Raw genomic sequence first — 15,065 nt, forward strand, 5'->3', positions numbered from 1 at the left:
TAGGCGTTATTTCTAGAGCAGCACAACCAAATCACCTACATATAATCTCCATGGAAACAAATATGAAGTTTAAAATGAATATAGAACAGAGTAATCAGTCACTGGACTCACTGCCTGCCATGGAGGAGGAAGGAGAGGCGCATAATTTAAGTTAATTACATACCACATACTGTACGTATTTGGCAAAACACATGCAGTTGTGTTATTTCAAGTGTTATTATTGTTTGTGTGTGTGTGTGTGTGTGTGTGTGTGTGTGTGTGACACAGAGAGAGGAGTTGCTGCTTGAATGACATAATATATATATTATATATTTAGAGCAGGTTCAAATTCAAAACCATGGTTTGGAGGGCATCATCTTGGATAAGAAAAAAGCCTAATTAACATATAAACGGTTGGCCTTAAGTGTTCTTCATAACGTCTAGCGTTTAAACATTTAGAAGTCACACTCCTGCCCTGTAACATTAATCTGAAATCAAATAAGCAGATTGTCATTACCCTACGCATTTTGTGATTTCACACTTTCCACCTGTGCTAACCATTTTCTTAAGGGGAAAAGCATGTATTGGTCTACATATGGACGGTGTGTCTCCACTGCTCCCTCGGTAGTGCTGGTGGCTGGGTGCCATGCTCATGTGTGAACTGGCCTGGTTAATTAGCTGCTCCCAGCTGCTGTGGGACAACGTAGGCGAGGCTACATCTGATCAGAGGTCAGACCCTAAATAGCATAGGTGTCACATTAGGGCTAGGAGGCCAACATCTAAGAGTGGCGATCAAGAACATAACCCTGTATTATTGAGGTGGATTATTTTAAAGGGGTAGTTCCATTTTTTTTAAAGTGGGGTTGTATATTAGGCATAGTTTTTTTTTTTAGGTAAGCATTTATTTATGGAGAAAACCCATTTTTCATCAGGCCCCCTCTGCCACAGTACAATGCCGACTTCTACTACAGGGATGTCTCTCCCAAAACTCCTGAAAATGACTGCACTGAGCGCCATCTCCATAACAAGCTAAGTAAGTACCTTAGTAACTATGCATCAGTACCTCATACAACCACACTTCAAAATGACTGAACTATCCCTTTAAGCGGGAGCCCGTGGAGCCTGCTTTGGCACTGACCTCCTGTCCAGAGCGGGCAGAGTTCTCTGCAGAGTGCAGGGACTCGATCTCTCCCTCGATCATGGCGGCCTCCAGACACTCGTGGAGATCCTTGAAGCCGTTGACCTGCAGCGGGTACTGCCCAAACATCTCCGTGTTCTCAAATTTCTTACCTGTGGAATCAATCACACACAAACAGATGAAAACTGATACTAGAAAAAGACCTACCGTAATATGGGTTTTACTTATTTTCTGATCTATAAATGTGGTGGCAATGTGGGATAGTGGTTTTAAATGATGCCAAAGCATCAAATAAGGAGGTATGTGCATTTGGACGTGAGCCCTGCAAGCTGTTTTGTTTGGCTCTGCACCACTATGAACACCAGGTTCTAGGAGGGTTTTTTTCTAATTCGGGCACACACTGAGATCAGTTACGCAGGAGTCTCTTTATGTTTTTGTTTATGTCACTTCACACAGGACTGATTCCCTAACTAGGGCCAGTATGAAGCTGGATTAAATGCTGCTAGAGGAAGGAACAGTTTTTCTTTTTCAAGCTTTATTTACAAAGACATGGCTATGTCTATCTAGTTGCCTTATAGTCCAACATAAAAAACAAAGATCTGCAAATGATTTGAATATGTCCTCTTTAAGAATTAATAAAATGTTGTGATGGCTGACCTGAGTTCAGCTTAACTACCTAAGATGTAGTTGTGTGCCCATTTGTTAACATCAACTACTTTGAGCTGTGTCATCACTATGTGAGAGTGGAGGGGAGTCAACCATATCCATCCTGTCACATACAGTACGTAGGTCAAAGGTGTGCATGGCGTGACCGAGGAGTTGGAAAGGCACAGGGTGTGAAATCAAAAAGGCAATAGCAGTGCCATTTCACAGCCGTTTGCATCCAGGCTGATTTTCACTTGTTCAGCATTCACTCACTCACTCATCATTAACACACACACACACACACACACACACACACACACACACACACACACACACACACACACACACACACACACACACACACACACACCAAATCAGAGGAGGAGAGGAGTTGCTGGCGGACATGCAGATGAGGCATTAAGGTCATTTTATGAGCAGCAGAGTCCAGCCAGCTTTCCCCGTGGCTCTGGGCCAGTAGTGTCATGCATAATAAGCGCAATGTCAATCAAGCCATCAAGGTCTGCCACGATCAATGCAACCACACTCCTCTTTTTACATGGACCACCATCTCATTAAGACAAGGTCACCTTTCATTACTCGGGGCAAGGGCTTTGCTTGCTTTCCTGGCTGCTTGCAATCAGACAATGCTAATGCTCTGTCTCTCTTTCTCTCTCTGTGATTCGCTAGCTACACCTCACTTGCTCTCTCTATTGGTTTTTAATCCAACACCCATCTCACCTTCCAGGACACCCACAGCGAGGAAGCGGCCGTAGAAAAGTTCCACCATTGGGTTCTTCGGCTTCTCACCCTCCCTGGAAGCAAAATAAGAAGGTACGGTTAAAAAAGACATGCCAGTTGTTTACAGGAGGTAGCCCAATTCAGTGATCTCTGGATCTGATGGCGCTTTTCCATTACTTGCTACCGGCTCTACTCTACACACCTTTGGTATCAGGTACTTTTCTGGAGGTGGGTTTATAAGATAGTACCCATTATAGCACCGCCCTCTGTGTAACTGGTCGTCATAGCCATGTTAGCGGCTAACGTGTTTCTACTCAGGTCCTTCAATCAGGCCGCTTATTGTCATGTTTTTGAGGGGAGGAAATAACTTTAGGTATTTTACCAGTCAGAGAAAAGTGCTGTGTTATATTGTATTTTTAACATGTTTCGTTAACCAACATGTTAAGGTGCAACGGCGTATCTTCATTTATTGACGCTCCTGAAACTGCGACTGCTACAGTAGCTTGGCTGCTTGTTGTGCAGGATAGGGCCCCGACCACTGAAGACCCTCTCACCAGCAGTGGTCTGCAAGTGTCTCATGTCAACATTTAGTACCTGGCCCCTGGGACCAATAAAGTAGGTACTGGATACTTTTTCACAGTGGAAAAAAACTAAAAATGCCAGACGAGTAGTAGAGTAGAGCCAGTAACCATGTAGTGGAACAGCACAGTCACAGAGCTATGGTTACCTGTCTTCCTCCGCCTTCATCTGGAAGGCGTCCTCCAGCCAGTCCAGCAGCTTGTGGGTGAACTCACTCACATCCTGCTGTGGAGCAAAGCACAGAGACGTACATACAAATTGAGCAATCACAGAAGAACTGCCTCTGGGTACACAGAGGGGTCACAGAGTCAAACGACAAGACTTAACTGCACCTACAAGCAAGAAAGAAGTCCAATCAGTCAAATCAATGCCAGTGCCTGTCATCCAGCTGATATGCACTGGCGCTTTGGATCAAAGATGACTTGTGGTCTTAGCGGACAAGTTCATGCTCTGCTGAACTTCAAAGGGGGGGGAAACCTGCATGCCAAGAGGGGGAGATGCTCTCTCATAGACATCAGTGGCATGCCGCTAATTCAGGTCAATGCCTTTCTAACCTGACTAACACACGGAGCAGTGACATGACTGATGAGCACAGGGCCAGAAGGGCTGACCTCAGTTCACCTTAACGCTCAGACACTGGCTCAGTGCGAATGCTTATGTAAGGAGAACAAAACAAACGGTTCAGGACATTTGACACGTGGACGTGACATTATGTGGATATATACATAAACAGCTCATTCCTGGTCAATATTAGCTTTAGCATAAGATCAAAGGGGCATGGTGTGGGTTTGAGGATTAATAGTTATAGATAAGAGAGGTTAAGTGGCTGGGACTCAGTATAGCTGAGTCAGTGGAAGGACATTGAACAGTCGAGCTCTCGGTTTAGCAAGCCGCTAGATTTAGCCACTTAGCACAGATTCACTGGAATCATCATTTGGACTACGGTGGTAGCAGATCAAGATGGGATAACTCCGCCCACTAGCATATAATGTCAATTCAACCTTATTTGTAGTAGAATTAATTTTTTATTTTATTTTTCCAGACATATCAAAAACAATACAAAACAAAATGAAAAGCACAAAAATACAATAAACAAAATGTATGTTTAAATGACTTTATCTTTACTAAAAAAAATTATCTGTATTGATGTGATATGCCTGAAAAGGAGCAGGAAGAAGTATACACTTATTCCTCTACTGAGGAGTGAAATTCAAAGTGCTTTATGACAAACTGATAATTATGCAGTAGAGATGTATAACAACAAACAAATGAAATATAGAAATGGCCTACTGCTTCCCTCAGTCTATACTACTTAAAATAATTTGGTGATTAACTACCAATAGCAGTTTAAAACGTCAGCTATTCTGGAGAATGATTGTTATCAAAATTACTTTTTGTCCAAATCAGTGGATATCTCCTCACGATCCGCTACCTGTATATAACTGCATGTGGCTGGAGAAAAAAAATTCATTGGTAATGCACAGCCTAGGCTCTGTAAACACTTTTTTTTTCCCCCAACGATGATATTTTGACAACAGGCCTTCTCCAGAATCACTGCCTCCACCTTTAATATCGTCAGCTACTGAAGAGGCTTACCTGCTGAGACTCGCTGGACTTGAAGGCGTCTTTGAGGATCTCCACAGCGCGTGAGGGATCCACATATTTCCTCTTGGAGCCCACCATGAGGGAGAAGAGGCTCCTCAGCTCCTGCATGAAGGGCAGGTTCCTGTGCTCCTGTCAAGAGGAACCCAACACAACTATTTAGTTTCAATGTTTGCTACAGTACTACAGGAGTGATCCCAAAACAATACACGTTTCTGAAAGCATATATTTGTGACAAGATTGCCTTATCATTTATTATATCAAAGTTGTCTTGACAAGTCATTCCATTTGTTTGGAATGTTTATTACTTCAACTGGGCAAGAAGGAAAATGTACCATAGTGTTTTATTGATTTAAGTTCCCAATCAAATTTTTGTTCTTCCAAAATGCTTTCCAACCATATTTTAAAAAGATAAGCTATAGTAACAGTACTTAACTTGACCTGGTATGGCATAATACCAGCCCTCTCTGTACTAGTTATGAGTGAGGGATGCTGGTGTGTATTAGATCTTAAGCTCCAGCAGTCTGCTACTGCTAAAGTTAAAGGTCAGTGATGAGGACCAAGAGAACTGATGTGACGATGACACACTGCACAACCCACACTCCTACAGCGGAGGCTTAGAGCAGATTAGCGCCAGGCTGCTGACCCTGTGGTGAGAACTCGCATGGAAAAATATGGACAAACAAAAAATCCCACTGAGAGATATTCTACAAATGTAGTAGTGGCAATCCTGTTTCCACTGAGCAGCACGGTTTGGCTCGGCACGGCAGGGCTGGGTAACTAGATCTGGCTTGCGTTTCCACTGCTGACAGCACCCTTACTTGGTAGGTGGGGTATATGCAGGTAGGTGATGATAGCCGCAATAGCTACGTTACTATGGTGACATCGTAGTAGCAGGACAGTGTAGACCACTGATTAATTCAATGAAAAGGAAAAACACCACACAATAAACACAGACAAATTCTATAAACCAATTACGGACTGCAGTGTGTAGCTCCACCCTTTTGGGACCATTTGGGACGGCTTTGTACCCAACGGAAGAGTGACAAAAATAAGTACTGCATGGTTTGCTTATTTTGGTACCCTTCCCAAACTTTGATAGTGGAAATGCAAATAAATGCGTACAGAGCCGCACGGCTCAGTGAAACTAGGCTTTAATGTATGAACTTTACCAGTTGAGCTACTTGAAGCCCCTGCATGTTCATTTCTGTGTGTGCACTGCTCATAGCTTGCAGTGAGTTACATGAACTGTCAGGGACAAAACACTAAGCCGCTGTGACTCTAGGTCAAGATCAAGCAGCTGCTGAACGGTGGCTCACAGCTACAAGAGGGTCAGAACCTTAGAGCTAAACGCTGGTAGCTGTGAAAGGCTTTAGAAGGGCCGCTGCTATGACATAAATGGAGCACACACACACACAGCAGAACGAAAAAGCACAAATACATAAAGGTTTGATTTCAAATGAAACCTTAAAACACATCTCTTTAAAAAAGCATTTTGCTGTCTTTGAGGTTCTCATTTTAATTGTTTTAAATATTTTAATTCTCATTGATGTGTTTCTTTTCTTCTTTTTTTTTTTTTACTTCTCTGTAGCACTTTGAGATTCTAGAAATATAAAGTGCATTACAAATCAAATGCATTATCATTGTTATAATAAAAAGGTATGGGTTTCAACCTTCAAGTTGCGAGGCAGGTCTTGGTGCCTGGCTGGTGGGGAGTAGTGGAGCACCAGCCTCTGGAACTCCAGCAGGTTGAACAGAGACTGGAGGTGGAAGAGAGACAATGTTAGAAACATCCATTGAGCGCCTTAGCACACATTCTATGTTTTATGTCAGAACAAACACGATGAACTGAAGGGTGAAACCCTATGGCAGTTATTGCTTAACTTTTGTATTATACAATTACTCACACAACTTAGTACACATCCCATGCACGCTATATGGCCAACACTGTTTCTCAGCCACTTTGTTTATTTTCAACATTTTACTCATTATAAACTATTTTGATCAAAGCTCATGTTTTTGCATAGCAGAGCTAGCTTACACACAAATATGCATTACCCTGGTTCCTTTCCTTACTTCTTGGAATGTTGATAGTAGTAACTAGTGTGATAAGAGTGCATCAACCTAGTGACTGCTGTCAACATATGATTCCAAATGTATCACGTTTGCAGGAAAGCCAAAGTAATTATTGAATGTTTTACATAACAAGCAGACTTTTGCAAACAAAAACTGGCCCAGGATTATTTGCTTGTCCGACAGGTGACACCTATTATAATCACCATTTAATCCGTTTGATTTTTTAGAGTATTGATGCATAGTTATTAGTTTTCATTTTGTTATTAAAATTAAAATTAAAAGTTGTGGAGATTTGGATATGTTATTAGGAAAAGAGAAAGTTGTTTACTCCTGTTGTGTAAGGTTAAGGCAGGCTGGGGCGAGGGAGGGGGGGTTGCATTACACACAGGAGCCAGCCACCATGTGATGGTGTATCCAGTGTTTATATGGCAGATTTCACTGACTCATGGTTTAAAAGAAGCCAAGTCTTTGTGACAGCCAAAGTAAAAGTAAGGCCCTGTGCCTTCATAATGTTTCCTATTTTAGAAAGGAACTAGCCCTGCGTTCCAATACTTCCCTGCTATTAAAGATTTAGGATGTCACAATACATGTGTTCAGTTGCAGCATGCTTTAATATACCCTGATGCCCTTTTACATCTGGTAGGGATTTGTTGTTTGGAAACCAGCAGCTTTTTGGGCCTCCGAGTGAAAACAACCAGAAATTAAACGGATATATAAGCAAGCGGAAAGTTCAAGGTGCAATGTTATGATAAAATAAATAAGTAAAAGTACGTCCCAATTGTATGCCTACTGCATGCTAACTGCACATTCAGCTGTAGTACAGTATATGTAGAATAGTAAAAAAGAGAGAGTATGGGATTTGGAACACAGGGTAGATGTTAAAGCTACAAGAACAAGAAGAAATTGCAAAAAGCAAAGTTGATAAACGAGGGATTTTAGAGTTCACCAATTAGATCTTAAGAACAGGGTTTTATTTTATTTTATTACATTTTCAAACAATGCCTCTTTCCATTGGCTTGGTCCATCAGTGAGTGTGTGTTTGAACCCACCTGTATGACAGCACTGAACCAGCACGTGTTGCCCACATTTTTCAGGCCCACGGGACAGGTGTCTATCCTCTTCCTGTCGTGCGGGTTGGGAGAGTCGCTCCATACCTCGGTGTGGGTACGCTTCAGACTGGCCTTGTTCTCTGCAATGCTGGCCTCCAAAACTCTAAAGGAAGAGAGGATGGAAGAACAAGATAACAAATGACATTAAAAGGGCAGCCATTTTTTTTTAATCCAAATCAAAAGACTTATCTCTCCACTACATATAGCTTAAAACTAATATTAATGTGACCTAAGTCTCTCCACCTGATACCAAGTTGCATACTTCTTTAGAAATACACAGATGAATGAGCAATTACAGAGATTATCTCAATGATGCATCAGTGTGTGCGTCAAATTAAGCAGGCAGACTGTGGCTCCTTCGCATTGAGCTACGGCCGGTTCCTGTTGTACCTGATTGGCTTGTGATTGAGAATGTCGTGTTCACAAGGCTTTCATTCTTCCTTATCGGGACATAATGAATTAATCATGTATTACAAGATAGGTGACAATTAGCAGTGCCCTGGCTGGTGGATGTAAAGAGAGTACGGCTATTATGAAGATGATTCAGTGCCCTTCGCTCAAATGACTTACAACGCTCAAACCAAGTCTGGAAATGTACAACATATTCAAGACCTTTAGAAAGGTTATTTAAAGTTTTCTTATCTCATTGACAGAATTGATATCTTGTAGTATGCAACTTTTATGTGGCAATTGCTTATGATATGATCCAAACTTGTTATATTTAATACAACAAGGGATGTTACAATCAAGGCCCTGAGTCTGAGCCTTGTCCTTCAATATTTTGGACCTGCCATTCTCAATCCGATACTTCACATTTACCTAAATGTTTGATGGAGATTGTTTGTGTGTCTGACACAATGAAATACCAGCTGTAGCTACTAGATGTAACACACCTTATTTATCACAAGCTACTTTATCCAAATGCTCACGGTCCTTATATAAAACTGCACTATTTTACAAAGGTTTAGAAGCTTTATTATTGATATAATAAAATAATTATATAATATACGATTGGGATGAAAGTGTAACTGAGGACTTCTGTCCACTGGTGGCTGTTGGTATTACAGAGAATGAATGTTCAGTAGTGACAGCTAATATAGTTTGTAATTTTAACATTACAGATCAACAATTCAGCTATATGCACTAGCTATATATCCATCCCATCCTGGGCAGAGCTAGCCCACCCACCTGCTGATGGCCTGCTCCTCATCGGTGATGCCCGTCTCCCTGAAGGCGCGGCTGGATTCCTCCAGGCTGAGGGCGATGGCTCTCTGCAGGTCATCCTTATCATCTCCAGTCAGGTCGATCACATCTGGATGAGGAAAAACGAACACACAGTCATTTGGTTTGAATGGACTTGAATTTGACCTTCATGGTTTTATAATAGGGCCCGGTCGATTTTTCGTTTCCTGTTTAGTGAAATGCATTGCTGCCCTGAAGGTAGCCTAAATGAAAAGCATTAAGGCTATAGCCTATTTACAGCACCATCAGCAGCAGGTGTGTTGTAATACATTGGATTTATTTACATTACATTGACAGTTCCCCCTGTGTGCTCTGTACCGTGGCATGGTACATTTGCTTAGCCCTGTCAGGGTCTGAAGAGGTGTGCTTGGGCACGGTACCGATGCAAATAGGCGAGCATGCAGGTCCTGACTTCAGTTCATATGAGACTTTTCCCCGCAACTCACAATATCCATGCGCGCAACGGACATTTAAAAATTAAGAAAGGCGAAATTTACAAAATACCAAGCCCACATATGTGGGGACGTATTGCCATGAGACAATGGTGCCTAGGCCCGGATCTTTAGGAGCAGTGTGAGTGCAGGCTGGGCCTGGCCAGTGAGGGAGGAGGGAGAGGGGGACAATCACATGTAAGCACGGAACAGATCCACTTGGCCAAGTGTGAGTGTGCCCTTAATCGTGGCTGTGGTGTAAGATCTGTAGAAGTTGTGTGTTAGTATAGTTGAGTTGTGGTAGGCGTCTCACTTGTATCTGCCTGGCTGCCCACGCTGATGTATCTGTCACTGGCCACCTGGGACGTCTGGTAGTACGCTGTCTCATCCTGCTGGGGAACCTTAGCGTTCTTCTCTGTCAGGAAGGCCACTGCCTCAGCCAGGTCTCCATTACTCACCTGAACAGACAATGTGTTATAGTTATGTCATGTTGGCCATCAACACAGGGAAATAGTTCATACACTCCACTGGAACTTCAAGCCTGTTTAATTTAAGGCTTGCAATGCATACTGCATATTTTTTCATTGATATGTCACAAAGACTCTAGCTGTTTTTTATATCACTTTTCAAAGACCCACATGTTGTTCTACTTGTCTCATTCACATGGTAATACTAGGTTTAACTAAGACAGACAGACAGACAGACAGACAGACAGACAGACACACACACACACTATTTGTACGAGGGTTCACCTGCAGGGCCTGCTGAAGCAACTGAACGTCTGTGGTGCCCGTCACCTCCCTCAACTGGTTTAGTAGTGTCTGCTGGTGCTGTCCAATAGGAAAGAAGAAAGGAGAAGAAATTGACGGTAAGATCACCATTTTTTTTTTTTTACAAAGACATTTTCAAAATAAGACATTTGAGACGGCCAGCCCACGTCTTTCTACTTGAAAAGTATACAAACTTTTTTCTGCTGCATCACAGGCTTTGAGCATGGTTACTGGTATTACACAGTGCAGTTGACCATTCTGTGGAGATTTGGCTACTCTAAAGAGATACAGTATGTGTGTATTAACCAACATTTTGGGAAAGCACAAATAATGTTGCGACAACATTGTCAGTTTATATATTGTCGATTGATTTTAAGTCTTACTAGCTGGACAGTGGTCGACCATTAATACCCAGTCAGTCATCATGACTCATGATATTCACAATAGAACCAACATTTGACTGCAACTGTAAAAGCTAAAGGTGCTGCTTTAAATAATCATTACATCATAAAACAATCCGCATGTCAAATCATAATGTTATCAATTCTAATGTGAACATGTCTAATCCAAACCGATACAGTGCCTAAGCAGACCCGTCAAGTCTCCTCCCTATTAATGAATGGGTTCACTACTTTAGGCTGGTGACATGATGTCAAACCCAGCTGGACTGCATGGCCTTAGCACACACGCACGTATGCACGCACGCCATCTGCAAAAGCAAATGCACTATAAATAATGGGCGAGTGCACTTACTGTCAGCATCCATGTCTTGAGTAAGAGGCAGACATATTTTTTCTCTGACTGCTTTAACAGGTGCAGCAGGCAACAGATAAGAGTGCCAGTTCTAAAGACTCTTCATTGGTGTACGACTCATTACTCTGGGTTGTGTTGGTGCACCATGGACTGATTGCACAATAAACACACATCCATTGCAGTGCTGTATATATTCACCATCTAGCTACTACCTCACAGACATTAGTCAACACTTTTTGGAGCTGCTACAGTTACTTTGCAAAAGAAGACAACGAAAGCCATTCATGCTGGGGACAGAGAGCATGACATATTATAAAGCAGCAGTACCATGAAACAAATAGCACAGTCTCATCCAACATTTATAAATATTATAGAATTGTATCATTTATATGGTGCACTTTAATATTTTATTTTGAATGTGCTTTAAGCTGTGCTCTTGTGCAGTGTTTGGCTCTGTGCAATACACAATGTAAAATCATGTTGGTGAACACATCTGGACTGAAATAAGATATCGCAAAAGTGGTGAACTCTCACAAACATAGCCTCAGATATGAGGGAAACAAAAGTCTCTCCAATCTGCCAAACTGTGAACATAGCCTGATAGCACACTGCCATATACACAAATGTTTGTTTACAATGTGTCAAATGTCAAATGAATCCCCCTTAATCCCCCCCCCCCCCTCCACCCCAACCACGTTCTGCACAGTACTTGCTGTCAGGGTTACTCATTTTTCACTCTTTGTTTAGCCAATAAAATGCCGGCTGGCTGCCACAGGGGGGAAGTTAGCAGTTACAGCTGCTGCACAATACCGTAAGTTATGATAGCAAGTGTTTTTTTGATTTTGATTTAAAAGCAGGAGTCAAAAATAACTTGGCAAGGCAAAAACCCTGTGCACAATTACATCACACGAGCAATCTACAAAGTATTATATAACTGAATTTCAGGCAAATACAAATGTGTTTGAAGACTGTTTATCTCTTAGTGTTAGCCTTTTGCCTGGCACGCCCTGAACAATCTATCTGAATCACTAAAGGTTAAACCAATTTAAACAGAGCTATCAGTTGTGCACCTAAAACATGTATGACACATGTATGGAAATATGTCAAACAAACTAAGTATTGTTCACAGCAACAGACTGGTAAATCATTTGATGCTGTGTTGTACTATATCACTATACCAGGGAGTGCTATCATCTCGTATCTAATATCAATTCATAGGTGTGAAATATTAAAGTGAAAGCCAGACCAAGTTCACAAAAAGGCATCGTAAAAAATAAAATGTAGAATAATATTTGGGAATATGCTACAGAGCCACATTTACACTATTATTTCAAGTCTCAAAATAGTTTATTATATTTTTTTTTGTATCAACACATTAACACAGAAGAACAAAAGGCTGTTATAACACCATGCCGGTGTAGTTTTGATGGCGGCCTGTGTTTGCAGTGTGGAGATCGTAAGGCGCTCCATCACTAACACATTCATTAGAACTGGGACTCATGTGACTCATAAGAGCTCAAACATTTCACCATGTTTCACCCGCTAGAGAGAGAGAGACAAGTCAACGTGAAGATGACTGTGCGTTGGCCTCTGTCAGTCTGACTGGCACAGAGGGAGGATTGGTCAGTCAAGTCAAGTGTGAGGGACTTACACCTGGGACAGATTTGGGCCAAGTCAACCACAAGGGCAGTTACTCACACACACACACACACACACACACACACACACACACACACACACACACACACACACACACACACACACACACACACACACACACACACACAGAAACAGACACAAACACACACACACAAACACACACACAGAAATGCACGCACACACACAGAGACACACACACACACACACACACCTCATCTCCATGTGACATGTCTGGCATGGCTGCTTGTCACACTGGTCATCAGCTTGTGAATAGCACCACATCATTCTCTGCTCTGCACTTTCCGGACAGACAGGGGGCATTCCCTCCCAGTGGACCTACTATCAGGTTCTAATGGCTGCGTTGAAGGAGATGCAAACAAAAACAAATTGCAAATGCATTATAACTGCCTTCCAATGTATAACTGAGTTGGGGACTTATGACTTTGTAGTACTGAGTTCAGACCTGTGTGTGTTCCAGTGCATTCTGATCTAGTGTCCAAGCCGGCCAGCTGAGAACATGTTTAAGGTTGAAAAGCCTGAATTGTCATTATTATCAACGCTAAGAGAATGTATTTCTATTTAAGAACAAATTGAACTTGTTCATGTAGGCCTGTAGCAAACGAAAGAATGATCAAAAACACTTTGACTATTTTTAGCCTCCATTGTTAGTCATCATCATCGTGGTTTCATTTCAGCCTCTGAAAAGGCCCAGGCTGCATTAAAGGGTTTGTGTTACACTGGCACTCTGCTAACTTCTCACTTTGAGTCATCAGCTGAAGGCTAAGTATATATTTGAGCATATTATATGTTGTTGACTTCAGACTGTCATCTTCCCTTCACACTGTTAGCTCGTGTTGTCTATGTAAACTATGTCAGATTGGTTCAACAACACCGTAGGCCTCTGCTGCAGAACCAGAATACTGCATTGTGGTAAAAACATGGCTGTCATTACATAATAACTCTTGAGCAAAAAGGTGTATTTATTTTCACTTGGACTAGCAGAGCTAACATCTTAACCTACGTTTTAGCAACATCGGCCAAGTGGTGTTACATAACGAACAGGAGCTATGCGATGCTGGGTTATATGGTGGTCGATCACACAGTAAATCCCATTACGAGGAGCCTGGGCAATACTGTCGCCCCTTCTCCATGCCCTTTCGTAAACTGAGAGAGTGTGATCATATGTAATGTAATAACCAGTCTTCTTGGTTATGAACCATCACACAGTTGGCTCGCTATCTGCTTACTCAACCCGCGCCAAGGCGGTGTCACCCTACCTTCGCCGCTGGCCACACTTTGTAAACAAAGCTATCAAGATATGTAATGAGTCTCCTAGGTGAACACTGCACACACCCCAAAACGCAGAATTCATCTACCACCAAATCATTTTATCTTGTAACAAACATCATGAAATACCCTCGTCAAAGCGCCCTGTTCAGATAAAGCAAAACCACTGACTCCACACTATCAAGTTGGTCGTGATAATAACGTTAGCGTAAAATGACAAATCTGTCACCGTCACTTGGCCCTGTTTATTTAAACTGTTGACAATGATAGCCCGGGACGGTAGCGCAATCAAGGGAAACACCATCTGAACTGCTAACTAATGTCAGCGTTGCACCACAATGTACACAAACAACGCTCAGGTTTCACTTTACTTTCCCTGGGACCGTTAGCTAGCGCTGGCTAACAGCTAGCAAAATATTGGATAACGCTCTGCGCTGGGATAACGGTAGGCCTAGCTTAAATACGTTATTTGCAATCTACAAACGGTCTGTGCCCAATGTATGGTCCATACCCCTGATAAAACGACGATACAATGTTTAACTAACTAACCAGGATTCAGGCTAACCTTACTCTGCATGTAGTTTGAGCCCTCAAACTATGCAGCTACACAGTTATGCTAACATTAGCTAGCCACTAAGTTAGCTTGGTCAAGCTTACCTTCTGAGAATGCTGCTGGAGGACATTCTGCTCCACGGTCATGGCGGGATCCGAAATAAATGTGATTAAATTCAAAGCAGGGGTAGCAAAACGCACGGGAAAGATGTCACCAAAGCGAATAAAAACACGATGTTATGATGTCCCCTCCTTAATCAGCGACATCACGGGCGCCATGGCAGAGTGACTGTAGCGCAGCTCGATGAAAACATTGCTCTGCCTGGCCCGAGATCCGGGATCGATTACTCACGTCTGTCTGAACCGCAATTACGTCTCGGGACAGATTTGTTTTTTTATTAACACATAAAAATAACATGTTTTGCTCGGTTTTGCTTGATATTTATGATCGACATAATAATTTCTGGATTGCATTGTGTTGTTGGATCTTTGGGACCGTACCGTG

The 15,065-nt window shown here is 42.2% G+C and overlaps 1 protein-coding gene across 2 annotated transcripts in view; it reads right to left on the reverse strand.

Moving 5' to 3' along the window:
* The window catches only part of usp25 (ubiquitin specific peptidase 25), a 30,291-nt gene extending 15,459 nt beyond the window's left edge, over positions 1-14,832 (reverse strand). The window contains exons 1-10 of one of the 2 annotated variants that reach the window (XM_080040610.1): positions 14,666-14,832; positions 10,292-10,369; positions 9,853-9,997; positions 9,055-9,178; positions 7,807-7,969; positions 6,355-6,441; positions 4,676-4,813; positions 3,228-3,301; positions 2,501-2,574; positions 1,118-1,269 (exon numbers count right to left, since the gene is read on the reverse strand). In XM_080040610.1, coding sequence (XP_079896736.1) covers positions 1,118-1,269; positions 2,501-2,574; positions 3,228-3,301; positions 4,676-4,813; positions 6,355-6,441; positions 7,807-7,969; positions 9,055-9,178; positions 9,853-9,997; positions 10,292-10,369; positions 14,666-14,707 — 1,077 coding nt within the window. In that variant the 5' untranslated portion in view covers positions 14,708-14,832. Of the gene's footprint in view, positions 1-1,117; positions 1,270-2,500; positions 2,575-3,227; positions 3,305-4,675; positions 4,814-6,354; positions 6,442-7,806; positions 7,970-9,054; positions 9,179-9,852; positions 9,998-10,291; positions 10,370-14,665 lie in introns of both variants that reach the window. The other variant, XM_080040609.1, reaches the window with a different exon arrangement.
* Between the last annotated feature and the right edge of the window lie 233 nt (positions 14,833-15,065).

The sequence above is a fragment of the Ammodytes marinus genome, assembly GCF_949987685.1.
Source record: "Ammodytes marinus genome assembly, chromosome: 14".
NCBI classification, from domain to species: Eukaryota; Metazoa; Chordata; class Actinopteri; order Uranoscopiformes; family Ammodytidae; genus Ammodytes; species Ammodytes marinus.